Source organism: Herpailurus yagouaroundi, unplaced genomic scaffold (assembly GCF_014898765.1).
Source record: "Herpailurus yagouaroundi ecotype Mexico unplaced genomic scaffold, PumYag 201, whole genome shotgun sequence".
Classification (NCBI taxonomy): domain Eukaryota; kingdom Metazoa; phylum Chordata; class Mammalia; order Carnivora; family Felidae; genus Herpailurus; species Herpailurus yagouaroundi.
The window spans coordinates 596,287-618,550 of record NW_024412432.1 but is presented as its reverse complement, the minus strand read 5'-3'; the positions used below and the strand labels follow the sequence as shown (position 1 = coordinate 618,550).

Genomic DNA, 22,264 nt, shown 5'->3' with positions numbered 1-22,264 from the left:
CATAAAACAAAACAAAAAAACCCCAGCTAGGCAGAATTTAATTTAACAAGTTTTCTTGAAAGCATCAGACATCTGACATTTTAGGACAAAAAACCCCCACAGTCTGGAGAGCTAGGTGCCTGCAGGGAGAAGGAAGCAAGGGCTCAAGCAGTTGCTTAACTGAGCCAGAGAATGCCAAATGCCATACAGAACGACTCTAATAGAAAAGCTAGACAACATCCAAGATCAGATAGGTTATTTCAGCAGAAATATGGAAAGTTTAATAAAATTTAAGTGTTTGAAATAAAAAGCACAGTATCATAAGTAAAGAATGCCTACAAAGGGCTCCTCAGTATACTTGACACTTCTGAGAAAACAATCAGTGACAATGAAGATGTGTGTGTGTGTGTGTATGGTTAAATGTGCTTAAATGTTTTGGTGACCCCGAGATAATACAAAAGTACACAGAAAATGTTGTTTGGCTTCTTTGAAGAGACTGTTAGTAACAATGGCCTTTCCTATATGTACATGTAGTATGGGATTCTCACTTTTCAGATACTTTCTGTAAAAGGTTTATTTGTTATTAATCTCTATGTGGCAAAACGTAGCTGATGTCAGAATAGTTAATGAGCAAGGTACATAATTATACTACAATGATGTAGAGTTCCAGTATACATATTAACTAACACCTGGTAAGTGGTATGCATGTATACAAACCCACACAAAAATTAGAGAACTCAGAAAATAATCACATACATTCAATGCTGTTCAGTTTATGCAATTTATTTCTTATTCTTTTAAAGCTTATTATTCTAGTGAATCTTGTATCAACACTGTTATGTTTCAGTAACTGTCTTAATAATAGATATGAAATAACAGTCTCATAGAACAATGTCTAAGTAAACACCATTACTTACCTTTCTCAAATTGATAGATTTTCCTTGTAACACATTCTGAGAGAGATTAAAGTTTGATGACTTGTTGAAAACTTTCATACATTTACAATTCAATTATCAGATATTTAATAAGAAACCATTTTTTTTTTTTTGGTAAAGGATTTCCTATATATATTCAAATGTTGGATTTCTTCCACTGATATTTACCTGACTGATGAAGAGTTGTGGATATAAACTATGGTCATTCAGGATGTTGTCAGGGGTTTCTCCTGTGTCAGGTTTCTGATATACGTTGGGTTCAGATATCCACAGAAATCATATTCATAGGCTTTACTGAGGGTTGGTGAGTATATGTCAGTATTAAGTATACTCAAATCTGTAACTCAGCAGATAACAAGTTTATTTCCTTGCCGCAAAAAGTCTGTGTACATGGAGGAGAAAACTCTATTCCAGTCACTCTTTTTCTGTTTCCTTCCATCTTGTACTCTCCCATTTTCAGCATATGACCCCCATGGTTTCACTGAGGGCAATCTCCACTCCATTATGATAAGGGACAGGAGAAAACATTGGGAATTTGAGGGATGTTTTCAACGAGGCTTGTCAATGATCCCCATATTCCACTAGCCAGAGATTACTAACATGACCCCATTTGGGTGGCACTAGTTGAGAAATTTAGATTAGGTGTGGCATGAGGGAGAGAGGAAATGGTGGGTTTTTTTTGTTTTTTGTTTTTGTGAACAATTACTAGTCATTATGGCATACGGGGATTACTTCTGTGTAAGTCAAATTGAGGGTTGATTTATAATATAAGTATTCTCACATCCATTGCCTCATTTTTTTTTATTGATTAGATCTCTAGTCTCTATATATTTTCTGTTGTACTAAGAAAGCTGACTTTTGGCTAAAGGTTATCCAACACTTATTACATTCTCAGGTTTCCCACTGAATCATTTCTCTGATGATGAGGAAGTTTTGATTACTGATACAAAGCTTTCACATTTTTATACATTCCCAGAGCTTTTCTGCAGTGTGATTTTTCTGAGGGTTGAGTACAGAGTATTTTTCACATTCATTATCTTTACATTTTCTTTGCTGGCTGAGTTCTCTGATCCATAATGAGGACTGCACTCTGGGTGAAAGACTGCCCACAGAAAATATATTCCAAGAATTTCTGTCCTGTTAAGTTCTCTGATGTTTGTGAAGGTTGGTATCTTACAGAGGAACTTGCAAGTGTTGATTGTATTCATAGGGATTCTTTCTCTTTTGTATTGTGAGATTTGATTTCTGGCTCAAAGTTTTTCCATATTCTTAACATTCATATGTTTAACTCCCTGTGTGGGCTTTCTGATGTTCTCTAAGGCTTGATTTCTGGCTGAAAGTTTTCCCACATTTATCACATTTATAGGGTTTTTCCCCTGTGTGAGTTCTCTGATGGACTCTGAGGTTTGACTTCTGGCTGAAAGCTTCTCCACAGTGATTACAATTATAGGGTTTTTCCCCTGTGTGAGTTCTCTGATGTTTTCTTAGGACCGATTTCTCGCTGAAAGCTTTTCCACACTCATTACATTCATAGGGTTTCTCCCCTGTGTGAGTTCTCTGATGTCCTCTGAGATTTGATTTCTGCCTGAAAGTTTTTCCACACTCATCACATTTATAGGGTTTCTCCCCAGTGTGAGTTCTGTGATGCACTCTGAGGTTTGATTTCTGGCTGAAAGCTTCCCCACAATGATTACATTTGTAGGGTTTCTCCCCTGTGTGAATTCTATGATGTCCTCTGAGTTGTGATTTTTGACCAAAAGCTTTCCCACATTGATTGCATTTATAGGGCTTCTCTCCTGTGTGAGTTCTGTGATGTTTTCTTAGACCTGACTTCAGTTTGAAAGCCTTCCCACATTCATCGCATTTATAAGGTCTTTCCCCTGTGTGAGTTCTCCGATGATTCCTTAGGCCTGACATGTGGCTGAAAGATTTTCCACATTCATTACATTCAAAAGGTTTCTCCCCTGTGTGAGTTCTCTGATGTACTATGAGGATTGACTTGTAGTTGAAAGATTTCCCACATTCATTACATTCATAAGGTTTCTCCCCTGTGTGAGTTCTCTGATGTATTCTTAGGCCTGACTTTGCACTGAAAGCCTTCTCACAACCATCACATTTATATGGTTTCTCTCCTGTGTGAGTTCTCTGATGTTTTCTTAGGCGTGACTTCTCACTGAAAGCTTTCCCACATGTGTGACATTCATAGGGTTTCTCCCCTGTGTGACTTGCTAGAGACTGAATCAAAAATGAATTCATAGAACAGGATTTTCCACATTCATTACATTCATATGGTTTCTCTGTTATGGGAGATCTCTGATGTATGTTGAAAGCTGACTGACAAACTAATGTCTCTGTACATGTGTCACAATCAGATCTGTCTGTTGTGTGAGTTCTCTGATGCACTGGGAGGGCTGAATTACGGTTGAAATTCTTTCCATATTCAAAGGGTTTCACTCCTATGTGAATTTTCTGATGTTCTCTAATTTGTGATTTTTGGTTGAAAGATTTCCCTTCTGTGTCAGTTTTCTGAGTGACCCTACTGAAATTATTTCTGTTTTCAGTACATTCATATTCATTAAGCTCATAATGACTCTTCTCCTCTGGATTATTGCTATGAGAGACCATAAAAGTTGACTTATCACATTGTTTTCCCCCAAATTTATTAAATTTATAAGATTTCACTTTTGGGTGGGTACTCTTAGATGTAATGAGGACAGTCTTTTCAAGGAAAGCTTTTCCACATTCATTGTATTCAGAAGCTTGCTGCAAAGTCTGAATTGTCTGATACTGAGTAACCTTCTCTTTATGACTAAAGGCTTTCACGTTTTTATTACAAACAAAAGACTTCTCTCCAGTATTAGTTCTTCCCTCTTTAATACTGAGGAGCCATTTCTCACATACATTAAGCTCATGAGCCTTCTTTCTTGAATACTGACAATGTGGAGCCACTGAGCTGAGATGTAGGTAAGCAGGTCCTGTACTGTCAAATTTATAGGGCATTGTTCTTGGAGTTAAATTGTTTATGTCCAGATTACATGGTTTTCCTGAAAACTCTTTCTCTGTAGTCAATGATCTGTTGGTGAATAAAACTTGCCACAAATATTTGCCTTGGTTTTCTAGGCTCTTCTCTGAGAGTTGATTAGGTTGGTATTCTTCTAAAAAATGAGAAAATTAAAAATACTTTATGATATTTAACACACTTATGGAATGGGACATAAAGATACATGCCCTATTATGTATTTGACTCCTTGGTTTCTGGCTAAGTTTTGCAACAATACAGTAATTCCAAGTGCATATTCTCTCTTTTTTGTAGTAGAAAAAGAGAAGTAATTAGAAATAAATAAGAAGAAGATATAAAGGAAAGGAAAAACTGAGAATGGAGAATATATTCAAGAGAGATGGATCTTGGAAACAGAAAAGAACAGAAAAAAACAGAGAATGGGATGAATTTAGCAAAGATTATGGCATTAAATAGATTAAAGGCCTTCAGTGGATTTATCTGACATAGAATATGCATTAGGAAAAAATACCAGAGTCTAGGTTCTTCGTGAAATACAGATTGCAATGGGAGCATAATCATTAGTCTATATGATTCCAGTTGGAGCTCCATTTTTTCCAGTCTATACAACAACACTAAAATAAACTTATAATGGCACCAAATTCCTCATGGTGAAAAAAATAATTCTACTTGTCATGCTTTTATTCTCTCTGTATATCATTCAGAAACAAGTGTATCAGTAGAAGTATGAAAAGAAAAAATGATGGGAGTTAAGTAATTTTCCATCTATATTGGGAATCACTGCTCTATCCTGGTTCTCATACCTTGGTATATCAGAGTTGTTCAATACTGACTATCTCTTGGTCATCAAACTTTAACTTTTCTCTTTTCAATGTGCTTGCTCATAATTTCCCCCAAAATACCTTGCTTGCTCAATCCTTGATTCTGTTTTTCAGCATATCTAGGTTTTTTTTTTTTTTTTTTTTTTGACCACAAGAACTTAAAGGATCATGTTCCAAACTGGCCCTAAAAACAAGTATCTTTTGTATTTATTTACCATATGTTTCCTGTGCATATTTAACATTTATTTTCCTGCTTCTACCCACACTTCTAGCAAAAATGTCAGGCCTATTGTAAAAATATGTGAAGGCCTTGAAAACAGTGCCCTAGGGACCAAGAGATGAAAGATTTAAGTGATTTAGGGAAAGAAAGTTTCACATTAACTGCATGAACATTATGTGTTCTGGCTATCATTCTACCAGTTCACAGTATCTTCTGCTCTAATCTTGATAAGATATCAGTCCCCATTACTTGGTTCATTTCCATATAATTTTATATTTATAAGTTTCCGTAAATTACCCTCCATTCTAGCCTTAGGACTATATAGAATCTAGATGTCCTTCAGGCACAGCAAAGCTATCTTCCCCAAACTTAACAACAACATCAACAAAAAGGCCTCTAATATCTCACAAATTTAAGCAACATTTATTTTAAAATCTGACAGAAGTATCATTCTGCCTATATCATTCATTTTAACAAGGGATATAGAGAGCACCCATCGTGACCCATGATTTTTAAAGCAAATTACCATAACTGAAATCAGGAGGCATCTTAAAATTGATGGCAAGTCCATAGTTAAATCAGCAGCATTTTCTTTTTCTTGGATGTACTTATAATACTGGTTCATTTTTTAATTAACAGCACCTTATATGATATGAAATATATTTTATGTAGTTTTGCTCACTTTTCCAAAATGAAACCCTCACTGTGATATTCTTTGGATCCTTCTCTGATGTAAAGTCAGTGGTCCATAAAAAGCAGTGTGCCTCAGAATTACCTAGAGAATTACCTAGAGAGCTCTGCACATATAAGGGCTCAGATCAATTGCTGACCTACAACTGAGAATTCAAAAGTCCCAGAAATTTTACTTGGGCATTGCATTTATGAATGTCTTCTGTATGAATAAATATGAAATACTTATCTCCACCTGGGTTTGGAATCAATCCACAATGTTATTAAAAAATATTTATCATATGATGTGTATATATATATATATATATATATATATATATATATATATATATACATACCAGAGTAAGGAAAAATAAAACAGACCATCCTTTTGGGGGCGAGGGGATCTCATTTGATAACCATATGCTATCTGGCACAGATATCTCATTATCTTTGACACATCCATCAAATGGGTTAGAAGTTTACAAAAGTAAGAGATAAAGTATAGGCTAAAGTATTCCAAGGTTATTTTTCAGAAATAGGAATCTGTTCCAAATTTTATGAGTAATGTGCTTTCTTTCCTTTTTCTGGCCGAGGTTAGCTACATTATTTATTTTTATTCCAAAACTACCTTTTGCTTTATAATTTATACCATTATAGTTTTTATTATATCTTTTGCTTTACTTAAGATTTCTTTTACAACTCTCTCACTTGTTAAAATAAGTACATTTGACCCTTGAACAACACAGGGCTTAGGGGTGTTGACTCCCACTTGCAGTTGAAAAATCTGTGTATAATTTCTGACTCCCCAAAAACTTTCCTAATAGTCCTATTGGACAGAAGCCTTACCAATAAGATAAACAGTTGATTAACACATATTTTGTAAGTTACATGTATTATATACTGTATTCTTATAATAAAGTAAGCTAGAGAGAAGAAAATGTTATTAAGAAAAAAAATATATCTATAGTACTGTACTGTATTTATTGAAAAAACAAATCCATGTATAAGGAGATCAATGAAGTTCAAATCTGTGTTGTTCAAGGTCAACTGTATATGATACTAAAAATTCTGCACTGCTTTATCTACAGTCCAAAGTTTGTAATTAAAACATGTTTTTCATTAAAAAAATTTTCTGGATATTGTATAATTTTGATTTACCTTTTGGTAAAACAGGTTTTAAGTTTATTGATTTATTTTTGAGAGAGGGAGCATGAGGGAATACAGGGAAGGGGCAGAGACAGAAGGAGAGAAAAAGAATCCCAAGCAGGCTCTGCACTGACAGTGCAGGGCTAGAACTCGTGAAGTGTGAGATCATGACCTAAGCAGAAATCAAGAGTCAGGTGCTTAACTGACTGAGCCACCTAGGTGCCCCGATAAAATAGGTTTTTAAGATATATATTCATCACTGATTTTAAGATAGAGGAATTTTAACTTTTCTCATATTGTTTGCAATTTACAGTGTTACTAAACAACAGTGTCTCTACCTTGTGGAATTTATTGATGTTTGTCTAAAATGCTTGTACATTTTCTCAATATTCCAAAGTCATTTAAAAGCAGGTTTATTTTTTGTTTTCAGAGTAGAGTTTTGAAAAACACTTAATAGACTCATTTTATAAAGTATGCTATTTATACTTTCTAGATCAGAGGTTGGCAAACTTTCTCTGTAAAAGGCCAGAGAATAAATGTGTCAGGCTTTGCTGGTCATGTAGTCTCTGTTGCAATTATAGTTAACTCTTGAACAACATGGGGTTTAGGGGCACCAACTTCCACCCCCACCCCACGACGTAGTTGAAAATCTGCATTACAATTTTTGACTCACCAAAAACTTAACTATTAATAGCCTGCTGTTGACCAGAAGCCATACCAATAACATAAAGTCAATTAACACGTTTTGTATGTCACATTATTATACCCTGTATTCTTTTTTATATACTGTATTCATACAATGAAGTTAGCTACAGAAAAGAAAATATTAAGAAAATCATAAGAAAGGGCAAATACATTTATAGTGCTGTACTGTATTTATTGAACAAAAAATCCACATAGAAGAAAACCTGTGCAGTTCAAACCCATGTTACTCAACTCTGCAGTGTGAATACATAAACAAATGGATATGGCTGTGTTTCTTTACCAAAAAAAAGCTGCAGGCAGGATATGACCTAGGGATAGTTTCCTGAGCACTATTCTAGACTCCACTGGGTCTGGTATGAAATCAGAGAGGCATATTAAAGTCTACTGCATCTAATGTACACCTGCTTCTCCTTATAACTCTTGCTGTTTCTTGTTTTGAATCTTGATAATCTATTTGGTGCACCAATATTCAAAACTTTCACATATCCTTTAAACATGATCTTTTTTAGCTTTATCAAACTGTCCTTTTTCTTCTCTGTTTTTGACGTGATCTTATTTTACATTTTGGGCTTAACAATTCATGACTATACTTCAAACTTTGTATGTTACTTTTTAGGCATATCTCTGATACAATCTGGTGGCATGTTATCTTAATAGGTGAATTTAATTCATTCACATATTAGTTGATATGGCAGATAGATTTACCTTACTGTATATTAGATAGTATATTTGCATAGCTTTTGTGCAGAACACTTAACACAGCAGGCCTGAGATTATTACCTTAGAAGGTGTGCTTGCAAGATTAATCCTTGGCTGGCATCTGGGAATTTAGATTTTGAAATGGTTCCCAAGAACCTAGTCGCTAATGAACTTTCCAGGTAGACAACATTTCACATGTGTTGCCACATTCATTGCTGGGGCGATGGAAGCTTGCACCTGTTTCCTCTGGACTTTGTCCATTTTCTCTTTGCTAATTTTGCTTTGTACCAATCATTTCACTTTATAAATCTTAGCTATGAGTATGACTATATGCTGAGTAAGAGAACCAGTGAATGTAGTGGTTGTCCTGGGGACTTTTTTTTTTTTTAATTGAAGTATAGTTGACACACAATTTATCGGGGACTCTTTATACAGCTTTATAAGAAACTTTTCTATCTTTGCTCAAACACGTTTAACTTCTAATAATTAGGAAGGATGCAGTTTGCTCCAGGAATTATCCTTTCCAATTACATTATGTAATTCCTTAATCATCTATTTATTTAGATGGCTGCTAGTAATTAATTATTATATAATGATAAAATTATAGTTCCTGGGGTGCCTAGATGGCTTGGTTGGTTAAGCATCTGACTTTGGCTCAGGTCATGATCTCACAGTTCATGTCGGCCTGACAGCTTAGAGCCTGGAGCCTGGAGCCTGCTTCAGATTCTGTGTCTCCCTCCCTCTTTGACTCTCCACTGCTCATTCTCTCTCAAAAATAAATAAACATTAAAAAAATTGAAAGACATCATGGTTCCTGGGGCACCTGGGTGGCTCAGTCGGTTTAGCATCCAACTTCGCCTCAGGTCATGATCTCGTGGTCTTCAGCCCATGGTTTGAGCCCCACATTGTGCTCTGTGCTGACAGCTTAGAGCCTGTAGTCTGCTTCAGATTCTGTGTCTCCCTCTCTCTGCCCCTCCCCCACTCACACTCTGTCTCTTTCTCTCTCTCAAAATAAATAAACATTAAAAAATAATTATCATTCCTTTCTCTTTTCTGATCTGCTGACTCTCAAGTTTAGTTGTTTTATTAACTTTAGTTTCTATCTTTTTTACTGTTAAGTATGCAAAATTCGTTACTTTTCAGCTTCAAATGGGATACTTAGCTCCCATCTTTTAAAGGTAAGAATATAAACATGCTTAATCCATTCCTTGTGTTAGCTGGCCCCTTCCACATTTTATTAGATCTATTATTTTTACAATTTCAAATGTAAAAGCCTGTAAAAAGGACAGTACTGCAAAATGTTTCAAACTGCTCACTTCTAGCTCATCACTTTGTACCTAATTTTCTTGGATGCCTTCTGCCAGTATTCAATAACTCACCTGGGGAGCCTTTTCTTAGAAATTCTTTCTTAAATAACCATGGATCTTCTCCTTGCTCCAATGTGAAGATCAGTTCTGGTTTTGTAAAGCAGTACCCTGTAAAAGGGAAATAATTTAGCACTTGAGTTAGCTGCACAGGTTTCACTGTTTCAGAATGTGAAGGAAGGTATAGTTTCAAAAGTGGAACATTCAGGGTGTTCATGACAATTTTTGTGAGGGGGGAAGTGATAACAAAAAACATTTTTTAAGGTTCATCAAGGATCTATCTTAAAACCCCGAATCACAAGCCTAAGTGATGTTAAATTCTAAAACAGTTAATGCCTGTGTTTCAAACAAGATTTCAGAAAGACTTCCCAAACTTGCCATAACAGAGTGAAAGGAATGGATTTACCCCTCCATAGCAGAATTAAAAAAAGCATACAAACTATATAAACTGGTTTTTAGACTTCAGACACCAGGCAGTCTGGTGGGATACTTACAAGAGGAAAACAAAGGAGGTGAGTCCTATGATTATCACACATCAATAAAAATGAACAAACGTTTAAAAAATTTTTAAAGAGGGACTCCTTGGTGGCTCAGTGAGTTAAGCTTCCAACTTCAGCTCACATCATGATCTCATGGTTCATGAGTTTGAGCCCCACTGGGCTAGTTGCTGTCAGTGTGGAGCCTGCTTCAGATCCTCTGTCCCCTTCTCTGTCTGCCCCTCCTTCGCTTGTGCTCCCTCTCAAAATTAAAATATAGCATTAAAATTTTTTTTTAAAGAGAAAGGAAGAATTGTATTTGAACCCAAGTTAGGACAACTGCTGATACACAATCTTTACAAGGATGAGAGTGCTCCAGGGAAGGAACATTTGGTGCACGGTTATATATGTTCTTTACATAAAGAGTCACAAATCAAGAGGAAGGACATTCCAGAAAGTTACAGACTTTATCTTATGTTTTTATTATGTGCAAGGTTGTATGACTTTAATCTTATGGGAACCAGGGAGAGTTTTTTGTTTTGTTTTTCTTATCTTTATGTTTGGAATGTTCCTTTTTTTTTTTTTTTTTTTTTTTTTTGAAGCAGATGTACGCTTGGGGCAGAAATAGAACCAATGCTTTGAGGTTTTGCCAAGTCATTTTTACCTTGGTAAATGTTAATGCATAGCTTTCCTGGAAGCCCAGGAGCAGGGCCCACAAATATTAAAAGTTGAAAATTTCCCTTATCACACAGCTTACTGCCCAGAAGACTTTACATCCTACATAACAAAAAGATCCAAAAAAAAAAAAAAAAAAAAAAGCCTGGCTGACTCAGTAAGTTGAAATGACATAATTAAATTTTTAGGAATCCATGACAACTAGAATTGTTATGGATAAAACAGCAGAAAAGAAAAAGGTATAGTGATATACAGTCTTAGAGATTTGCAGAAGAGTCTCCTAAATTGTGCAAGTATGTAAGAGATACTTAAGGCTGGGGAAAGACCAGTGAATCAGAGTAGGCTGAAAAAATCAACAAAGCATAAACAAATGTAGGAAGTTTCTGCTGCACCAGGCAGGGTAGAAAAATCTCCTACTTCAAGGTCAATTGGGAAGAATACCAGAAAATTGTCTTTTGCTTAAAAGAGGAGCCAATTAGTCCTAAAGTGAGCTCTGAATCTAATGTAACAAAGCTTAAAACAAGCCTTGAAATGATCAAATTAATTCCAAGTAACTTAATTGTACATCAGAAAACGCCTCAAAAGATTTAAAATAATACAGCAAAACTAGAAACTAACAATATAAAGTTCACAACACCCAGCGGCCAATAACAAATTATGAGTTATGAATAGAAGTAAGGATATACAACTTTTATTGAGGAGAAAATCAATCAGTAGCAACAGAGTAAGAAATAACACATGATAAAATAATCAAGGCCATTTAAAACTGCAAATATACACCATATGTTCAAGAAGAGAAAGAAAAACATAAACATGATGAGAACAAAAGAGAACTTACTTGAAAATTTCCAAACTAAAATCCTAAATATAAAAAATATCTGAAATGAGAAAACCAACCAACCAAACAACAAACAAGAAAACACTAAATGGGATTAAGAAGAGAATAGATACTACATAAGGAATGATAAATAACATAATGGATACTTTAAGGCATAGCAAAACAAAAACAACCCCCCAAAACCCAAAAAACAACAGCAACAAAAAAACTATGAAAGAAGAAACCCAGTGAATAAAGACCAGAAAATAATAAACAGAATTAGTTATCTGTGACCTTTGTGATGATATCAAGTAGTTTAACACAGGTACAATAAAAATTTCAGAAGAAAAAAAGAAAGATAAAAACATTTGAAGAAATAATGGGCAAATGTTCAAATTTTGATAATGTGTACAAACCCTTAGATCCAAAAAGCTAAATGAATTAAGGAGCAGAAAGATGAAGAAACCCACACCAAGGTACACTATAATCACACTGCTAAAAACTGCTGATAATATCAACAGAAAATCTTTTTTTAAAAATATAATTAACATAGTTTTATATTAGTTTCACGTGTACAATATAATCATTCACCAATTCTATATGTTACTCAGTGCTCAACAAGATAAATTTACTTTGCATCCCCTTTATCAATTTCATCATTCCCCCCACTGACTTCCCCTCTGGCAACTACCAGTTTGTTCTTTGTATTTAAGAGTCTGCTCTTTTTGTTTGGCCCTTTTTTGGTTCATTTGTTCATTTGTTTTGTTTCTTAACTTCCAAAAGGAATGAAATCATATGGTATTTGTCTTTCTCTGACTGACTTATTTCACTTAATATTATGCCCTCTAGGTCCATCCATGTTATTGCAAATGGCCAGATCTCATTCCATGAAAAGAAAATCTTAAGTAGACTGGGAAAGGTACAATACATATAGAGGAACAAAAATAAAGATGAATGCCTACTTCTTGTCAGAAATTATATAGCCAGAAAACAATGAGGTGACAATTTTAAAGTACTGAAGGAAAAAAGTCAACCTTTAATTCTATATTTAGCAAATACAACACATTTTCAGTTAAAGCTGAATTTATTACCAACTGACATATATTACAGGAGAAGTTAAAAGAAATGCTCAGACTGAAGAAAATTGCTATCAGGTAGAAATCTGGATTTATACACAGAAATGCAGAGCACCATAACCTGGAAACATGATGATATATAAAATATACTTTTCTTATTTTCAGAATGCTTTTTAAAAAAAAATGGTAAATTATCTTTTAAAATAACACACTGTAAGGTTTATAATATATGTTATACATATGTATGTATATGTAAAATATACAGTGACAATAGCATAAAAAGTAGCAGGTAAAAAATGGAAAACTACAAAATTCTCATAAATGAAGTGAAAAAATTATTTGAAGTAGATTGTGGTAAGTTACCGATGTATGCTGTAAGTGCTAAAGCAACCACATATCCACAGAAGAGAGGCACAGCTAATAAACCACTAATCTAGATGTAATAAATCATTCAAAATATACAATTAATCCAAAAAAGCAGCAAAAGAAAAATGAAAAAAAAATTGCAAAAATAGCTAGCAAATAGCCATATGGTACATTTAATGTTAGACATAAATGGTCTAATCATTACAATTAAAGGCAGAGATTAACAGATATGATATAAAAGCCAGACCCAAATATATGATGTATACAAGAAATTCACATTAAAGACACATATAGGGGCGCCTGGGTGGCGCAGTCGGTTAAGCGTCCGACTTCAGCCAGGTCACGATCTCGCGGTCCGTGAGTTCGAGCCCCGCGTCGGGCTCTGGGCTGATGGCTCAGAGCCTGGAGCCTGTTTCCGATTCTGTGTCTCCCTCTCTCTCTCTGCCCCTCCCCTGTTCATGCTCTGTCTCTCTCTGTCCCAAAAATAAATAAACGTTGAAAAAAAAAATTTTTTAAAGACACATATAAATTATAAGTAAAAGGAACAAATTAAAAGGAACAAAGTAAAATAAACTATAAGTAAAAGAAACAAAAAAAAAAGTACCATGCAAACATAATAAAAAGAAAGTCTTGTTCACAGAAACTTGGCAGGCAAGAAGGGAGTGGCAGGATATATTCAACATGCTGAATTGGAAAAATATGCATAAGAATTCTTTTTTTTTTTTTTTAATTTTTTTTTTCAACGTTTATTTATTTTTGGGACAGAGAGAGACAGAGCATGAACGAGGGAGGGGCAGAGAGAGAGGGAGACACAGAATCGGAAACAGGCTCCAGGCTCTGAGCCATCAGCCCAGAGCCCGACGCGGGGCTCGAACTCACGGACTGTGAGATCGTGACCTGGCTGAAGTCGGACGCTTAACCGACTGCGCCACCCAGGCGCCCCAAGAATTCTTTATCCAGCAGACTGTCATTCAAAATAGAAGGAGAGATAGTTTCCCAGACAAACAAAAACTAAAGGAGTTTATGACCACTAAACCAGCCTTGCAAGAAATTTTAAGGGGGACTCTGAGTGGAGAAAAAACAAAATAAAACATAACAGACCAAAAGCAACAAAGACTAGAAAGGACCAAGAACATCACCAGAAGGACCAACTGTACAGAGAGCACAATGGCACTAAATTCCTATCTTTCAATAATCACTCCAAAGGTAAATGGACTAAATGCTCCAATCAAAAGACATAGGGTATCATAATGGATAAGAAAATAAGACCCATCTATACATTACCTACAAGAGACTCATTTTAGATATAAAGACACCTGCAGATTAAAAGGGGATGGAGAAGCATCTATCTTGCTCATGGATGTCAAAAGAAAGCCAGAGTAGCCATACTTACATCAGACAAAATAGATATTAAAATAGACTGTAATGAGAGATGAAGAAGGGCATTATATCATAATTAAGGGGTTTATGTACCGAGATCTAACAACTGTAAATATTTATGCCCCCAACTTGAAAGCACCCAAATATATAAATAAATTTGTGGTATTATTATTACAAATGAGTTTATATTTATGGTTAACATAACGAAACTCATTTGTAATAATAATAGCATTCAACACCCCACCTGCAGCAATAGACAGATCATCTAAGCAGAAAATCAATAAGGAAACAATGGCATTGAATGACACACTGGACCAGCCTTAACAGATATATTCAAAATATACCATCCTAAAGCAGCAGGATACACATTCCTCTTGAGTGCACATGGAACATTCTCCAGAATAGATCACATATTGGGTCACAAAGCAGCCCTCAACAAGTACAAAAAGAATAATATCACACCATGCATATTTTCAGACCACACCACTATGAAACTTAAAGTCAACAATAAGAAAAAATTTGGAAAGACCACTAATTCTTGGAGATTAAAGAATATCATTAAAGAATGAATGGTTAACAAAGAAATTAAAGAGGAAATTAAAAACTACATGGAAGCCAGTAAAAATGAAAACACAACAATCCAAAACCTCAGGGGTGCAACAAAGGTGGTCATAAGACAGAAATATATACCAATCCAGGCCTTCCTAAAGAAGGAAGAAATGGCTCAAATACACAACCTATCCTTACACCTAAAGGACCTGGAAAAAGAACAGCAAATAAAGCCCCAAAACAGCAGAAGGGAAATAATAAAGATTAGAGCAGAAATCAATGATACTGGGAAAAAAAATAAAACAAAACAGTACAATAGATCAACAAAACTAGGAGCAGATGCTATGAAAGAATTAACAGAATTGATAACCCCTAACCAGATTTATCAAAAAGAACAAGGAAAGGACCCAAGTAAATAAAATCATGAATGAAAGAGAAGAGATAACAACTAACACCACAGAAAGACAAACAATAAGAGAGTATTATAAGCAATTATATGCCAACAAATTGGGCAATCTGGAAGAAACGGACAAATTCCTAGAAACATACAAACTACCAAAACTGAAACAGGAAGAAATTAAAAATTTGAACAGACCTAGGGTGCCTGGGTGACTCAGTTTGTTGACTGTCTAACATCAGCTCAGGTCATGATCTCATCATTCATGAGTTCAAGCCACACATCAGGCTTGCTGCAGTCAACCTGTCAACGCAGAGCCCACTTCAGATCCTCTGTCCCCTTTTCTCGCTGCCCGTCTCCTGCTTACGTTCTCTCTCTCAAAAACTAAATAAAAAACATTTAAAAAAAAGAAAATTTGAATAGACCTATAACCATTGAAGAAATTGAATCAGTAATAAAAAATCTCCAAACAAGAGTCCAGGGCCAGATGGCTTTCCAGGGGCATTCTACCAAACATTTATATTTTTTATTTATTTTTAAAAGTTTATTTTTTGAGAGAGAGAGAGAGAGCACGTGCACAAGCAGAGGAAGAGGAAGGAGAGGAGGGGGAGGAGGAAGGGGATGAGAAGAGAGAGAGAGAGACAGAGAATCCCAAGCAGGATCCGCACTGTCAGTGACAGCCCAACACGGGGCTCAAACCCACAAACTGAGATCATGACCTGAATCGAAATCAAGAATCCGAGGCTTGACTGACTGAGCAACCCAGGCATCCCTCTACCAAACATTTAAAGAGAGTTAACACCTATTCTTTTGAAGCTGTTAAAAAAAAAAAAAAAAAAAAAAAAAGGAAAACTTCCAGACTCATGAGGCCAGCATCACCTTGAGGCCAGCATCACCTTGATTCCAAAACCAGACAAAAACTCCACTAAGAAATAGAGTTACAGGTCAATATTCCTGATGAACATGGATGGAAAAGTTCTTAACAAGATATTAGAAAATTGAATCCAACAGTACATGAAAAGAATTATTCACGATGATCAAGTCGGATTTATTCCTGGGCTGCAGTGTTGGTTCAATATCTACAAATCAATCAACATGATATATCACATTAATGAAAGAAAGAATAAGAACCATACAATCCTCTCAACAGATCCAGAAAAAGCATCTGATAAAATACAACATCCATTCTTGATAGAAACCCTCAACAACGCAGGGATAGATGGAACATACCTCAATATCATAAAGGTCACATATGAAATACAGCTAATATCTTCCTTAATGGGGAAAAACAGAGAGCCTTTCTTTTTCCTTTCTTTTCTTTCTTTTTTCCCTATACTCAGGAAAAGGACAAAGATGTCCACTCTCACCATTACTATTTAACATAGTATTGGAAGTCTTAGACTCCCTCAGCTAACAATAAGAAATAAAAGGCATCCAAACTGGCAAGGAAGAAGTCAAACTTTCGCTATTTGCAGACAACATGATACTCTATGTAGGAAACCAGAAACACTCTATCAAAAAATTGCAGAACTAATACATGAATTCAGCAAAGTGACAAGATATAAAATCAATGTACAGAAATTGATTGCATTTCTATACACCATTAATGAAGCAGCAGAAAAAGAAATCAAGGAATTGATCCCATTTGCAATTGCACAAAAAACAGACACCTAGGAATAAATCTAACCAGAGATAAAAGATCTGTACTCTAAACTATAGAACACTTATGACAGAAACTGAAGGGGACACAAAGAAATGGAAAAGCATTCCATTGGATGGATTGGAAGAACACTGTTAAAATGTCTATACTACCCAAAGCAATTGATACATGTAATGCTATCACTATCAAAATACCACCAGCATTTCTCACAGAACTAGAACAATTCTAAAATCTGTAACAATTCTGGCTTTCAAGCTATATTATAAAGGCATAATCATCAAGACAGTATTGTATTGGCACAAAAACAGACACAGAAAACCCAGAAACGGACCCACAACTATATGGTCAACTAATCTTTAACACAGCAGCAAAGAACATCCAATGGAAAAAAGACAGTCTCTTCAACAAGTGACACTGGGATAACTAGATAGCATCATGCAGAAGCTTGAAACTGGACTGCTTCTTTATACCATACACTAAAATAAATTCAAAATGGATTAAAGACCTAAATGTGAGACAGGAAACCATGAAAATCCTACAGGAGAACACAGGCAGCAATCGCTTTGACCTCCATTGGAACAACTTCTTACTAGACATGTCTCTCCAGAGGCAAGGGAAACAAAAGCAAAACTGAACTATTGGGACTTCCTCAAGTTAAAGAGCTTCTGCACAGTGAAGGAAACAATCAACCAGACTAAAAGGCAACCTACAGAATGGGAGAAGATATTTGCACATGACAAATTTGATAAAGGGTTAGTATTCAAAATCTGTAAAGAGCTTATCAAACTCAACACCCAAAGAACAAATAACCCAGTGAAGAAATGGGCAGAAGACATGAATAGACATTTTTCCAAAGAAGACATCCAGATTTTTAACAGACACATGAAAACATGCTCAACATCACTCATCATCAGACAAATACAAATCAAAACCAAGATGAGACACCATGTCACACCTGTCAGAATGGCTAAAATTAACTACATAAGAAACAACAGGTGTTGGTGAGGATGCAAGAAAAGGCAACCCTCTTGCACTGTTGGTGGGAATGCAAACTCAGAGTGCAGCCACACTGAACAGCAGAGTTTTCTCAAAAAACAGAAAACAGAACTACCTTACAACCCAGCAATTACACTACTAGGTATTTACCCAGGGATACAAAAATACAGATTCAAGAGGGTACATGCACCCCAATGTTTATAGCAGCATTATCAACAATAGCCAAAACATGGAAAGGGCCCAAATGCCCACTGATTGATGAATGGATAAAGAAGATGTGGTATATATACAATGGAGTATTACTCAGCCATCAAAAAAGAAAAAGAAATCTTGCCATTTGCAATGACATGAATGGAGCTAGAGTGCATTATACTAAGTGAAATAAGTTGGAGAATTATGATTTTACTCATGTGAAATTTAAAAAACAAAACAGATCAACATATAGAAGGGGGGAAAAGAGAGGGAAATAAACCATAAGAGACTCTTAATGATAAAGAATTAACTGAGGGTTGATGGAGGAAGGTGGGTAGGTAATGGACTAGCTGGGAAATGGGTATTTGTTTTTATTTATTTATTTTGAAAGGGAGAAAGAGAGCGAGAGAGAGCAAGCATGTGTGTACATAGTGGAGGGAGAGAGACAGAATACCAAGCAGGGTCCATGCTCAGTGCAGAGCCTCCTGTGGGACTCGCTCTCACAACAGTGAGATCATTACCTGAGCCAAAAATCAGGGGCTGGACGCTTAACCAACTGAGCTACCCAGGTACCCCTGGGTGATGGGTATTAAGGAGGGCTCTAGTTATGATGAGCACTGGGTGTCGTATGTGATGAATCACTGAATTCTACTCCTGAAACCAATATTGCACTGTATATTAACCATCTAGAATTTAAATAAAAATTGGAAAAACAAAAAAAAAGTGTGATATTTATTTTCCATTTATTTGTGACATTCATTTTCCATGGTCATTGATTGTCATATATTCTTCTTTCTTCCTTTTGATATCTGCTGTTGAAGTTCCCTAGTCAGTTTTTCATTTCAGATATTATACTTTTAAACTGCAGAATTTGTTTGGTTCCTTTTTATTATTTCCATTTCTTTGTTGGTATTCTAATTTTACTCAAATATTGTTTTCCTGATGTCCTTTAGTTCTTTTTCCATGTTTTCACTTAGCTCTTTGGTCATATTTAAGATAATTATTTTAAAGCATGTGTCTAGTAAGTCTACTATCTCGGCGTCTTCAGACACAGTTTCTGTAGGTGCATTCTGTTCCTTTAAGTGAAGTCATTGTTTTCTTGTTTCTTCATATTTTTTTCTTCATTCTTTTTTTGCTAAAAACTGGGCATTTAATTCTTAATGTGGTAACTCTGTAAATCAGATTCTCCCCCTTTGTCAGGGCTTGCTATTTTTTTAAATTATTGGAGGATAGAACAGTCTGTTTGAGACTTTTCCAAATTATTTTTGTGATGTTAACTGCTTGTAGTACACGATTACTGAAGGCCATTCCTTTAGTTATACTCAGACTAATATGTTTTTACACAATTTCCTTGAATGTTAGGAACTAAACCAAACAAAAAACTAAAAAAACAATGCAAAAAAAAGAGAAAAGCTGCCTCTCTAGTCTTTGCAAATTGGCTCTATTCTGGGGTACTCCCTTACTGCTTATTTAGGTTTTCTATGAGCCTAGAAATCAGCCCTAGGAGAAAGCTTAAGATCTTAGATCTTTTCTGAGTATGTGTCTTGCTTAAGCATGCATATGGCTTTCTAAATTTCCCCATGTTCTCAGCTACTTTTGCATGTCCTAATTTTTTTTTATATATGAAATTTATTGTCAAATTGGTTTCCATACAACACCCAGTGCTCATCCCAAAAGATGCCCTCTTCAATACCCATCACCTACCCTCCCCTCCCTCCCACCCCCCATCAACCCTCAGTTTGTTCTCAGTTTTTAAGAGTCTCTTATGCTTTGGCTCTCTCCCACTCTAACCTTTTTTTTTTTCCCCCTTCCCTTCCCCCATGGGTTTCTGTTAAGTTTCTCAGGATCCACATAAGAGTGAAACCATATGGTATCTGTCTTTCTCTGTATGGCTTATTTCACTTAGCATCACACTCTCCAGTTCCATCCATGTTGCTACAAAGGGCCATATTTCATTCTTTCTCATTGCCACATAGTACTCCATTGTGTATACAAACCACCATTTCTTTATCCATTCATCAGTTGATGGACATTTAGGCTCTTTCCATAATTTGGCTATTGTGGAGAGTGCTGCTATAAACATTGGCGGACACGTGCCCCTATGCATCAGTACTCCTGTATCCCTTGGGTAAATTCCTAGCAGTGCTACTGCTGGGTCATAGGGTCGGTCTATTTTTAATTTTCTGAGGAACCTCCACACTGTTTTCCAGAGCGGCTACACCAGTTTGCATTCCCACCAACAGTGCAAGAGGGTTCCCATTTCTCCACATCCTTTCCAGCATCTATAGTCTCCTGATTTGTTCATTTTAGCCACTCTGACTGGCGTGAGGTGATATCTGGGTGTGGTTTTGATTTATATTTCCCTGATGAGGAGAGGCATTGAACATCTTTTCATGTACCTGTTGGTCATCTGGATGTCTTCTTTAGAGAAGTGTCTATTCATGTTTTCTACCCATTTCTTCACTGGATTATTTGTTTTTCAGGTGTGGAGTTTGGCAAGCTCTTTATAGATTTTGGATACTAGCCCTTTGTCCGATATGTCATTTGCAAATATCTTTTCCCATTCTGTTGGTTGCCTTTTAGTTTTGTTGGTTGTTTCCTTTGCTGTGCAGAAGCTTTTTATCTTCATGAGGTCCCAATAGTTCATTTTTGTTTTTAATTCTATTGCCATTCAGGATGTGTCAAGTAAGAAATTGCTGCGGCTGAGGTCAGAGAGGTCTTTTCCTGCTATCTCCTCTAGGGTTTTGATGGTTTCCTGTCTCACATTGAGGTCCTTCATCCATTTTGAGTTTATCTTTGTGAATGGTGTAAGAAAGTGATCTAGTTTCAACCTCCTGCATGTTGCTGTCCAGTTCTCCCAGCACCATTTGTTAAAGAGACTGTCTTTTTTCCATTGGATATTCTTTCCTGCTTTGTCAAAGATGAGTTGGCCATACGTTTGTGGGTCTCATTCTGGGTTTTCTATTCTTTTTTTTTTTTTCAACGTTTATTTATTTTTGGGACAGAGAGAGACAGAGCATGAACGGGGGAGGGGCAGAGAGAGAGGGAGACACAGAATCGGAAACAGGCTCCAGGCTCTGAGCCATCAGCCCAGAGCCCGACGCGGGGCTCGAACTCACGGACCGCGAGATCGTGACCTGGCTGAAGTCGGACGCTCAACCGACTGCGCCACCCAGGCGCCCCTGGGTTTTCTATTCTATTCCATTGGTCTGTGTGTCTGTTTTTGTGCCAATACCATGCTGTCTTGATGATGACAGCTTTGTAGTAGAGGCTAAAGTCTGGGATTGTGATGCATCCTGCTTTGGTCTTCTTCAAAATGACTTTGGCTATTCGGGGCCTTTTGTGGTTCCATATGAATTTTAGGATTGCTTGTTCTACCTTCGAGAGGAATGCTGGTGCAATTTTGATTGGGATTGCATTGAATGTGTAGATAGCTTTGGGTAGTATTCACATTTTACCAATATTTATTCTTCCAATCCATGAGCAGGGAATGTCTTTCCATTTCTTTAAATCTTCTTCAATTACCTTCATAAGTTTTCTATAGTTTTCAGCATACAGATCTTTTACATCTTTGGTTAGATTTATTCCTAGGTATTTTATGCTTCTTCGTGCAACTGTCAATGGGATCAGTTTCTTTATTTGTCTTCCTGTTGCTTCATTGTTAGTGTATGAGAATGCAACTGCTTTCTGTACATTGATTTTGTATCCTGCGACTTTGCTGAATTCATGTATCAGTTCTAGCAGACTTTTGGTGGAGTCTATCGGATTTTCCATGTATAGTATCATGTCATCTGCAAAAAGTGAAAGCTTGACTTCATCTTTGCCAATTTTGATGCCTTTGATTTCCTTTTGTTGTCTGATTGCTGATGCTAGAACTTCCAACACTATGTTAAACAACAGCGGTGAGAGTGGGCATCCCTGTCGTGTTCCTGATCTCAGGGAAAAAGCTCTCAGTTTTTTCCCCATTGAGGATGATGTTAGCTGTGGGCTTTTCATATATGGCTTTTATGATGTTTAAGTATGTTCCTTCTATCCTGACTTTCTCGAGGGTTTTTATTAAGAAAGGGTGCTGAATTTTGTCAAAGGCCTTTTCTGCATCGATTGACAGGATCATATGGTT

The 22,264-nt window shown here is 36.1% G+C and overlaps 2 protein-coding genes across 2 annotated transcripts in view; one reads left to right on the top strand and one right to left on the bottom strand.

Annotated features, from left to right (window-relative positions):
* Window positions 1-746: 746 nt before the first annotated feature.
* The window catches only part of ZNF782 (zinc finger protein 782), an 82,817-nt gene continuing 61,299 nt past the window's right edge, over window positions 747-22,264 (bottom strand). Inside the window, exons 4-5 of the mRNA XM_040450191.1 lie at window positions 9,576-9,671; window positions 747-4,069 (exon numbers count right to left, since the gene is read on the bottom strand). Of these exons, the coding sequence (XP_040306125.1) occupies window positions 2,199-4,069; window positions 9,576-9,671 (1,967 nt within the window). The 3' untranslated portion in view covers window positions 747-2,198. The remainder of the gene's footprint in view (window positions 4,070-9,575; window positions 9,672-22,264) is intronic.
* The window catches only part of LOC121014127 (F-box/WD repeat-containing protein 2-like), a 46,095-nt gene continuing 36,800 nt past the window's right edge, over window positions 12,970-22,264 (top strand). The window contains 1 exon segment of the mRNA XM_040450171.1: window positions 12,970-12,978. Coding sequence (XP_040306105.1) covers window positions 12,970-12,978 — 9 coding nt within the window.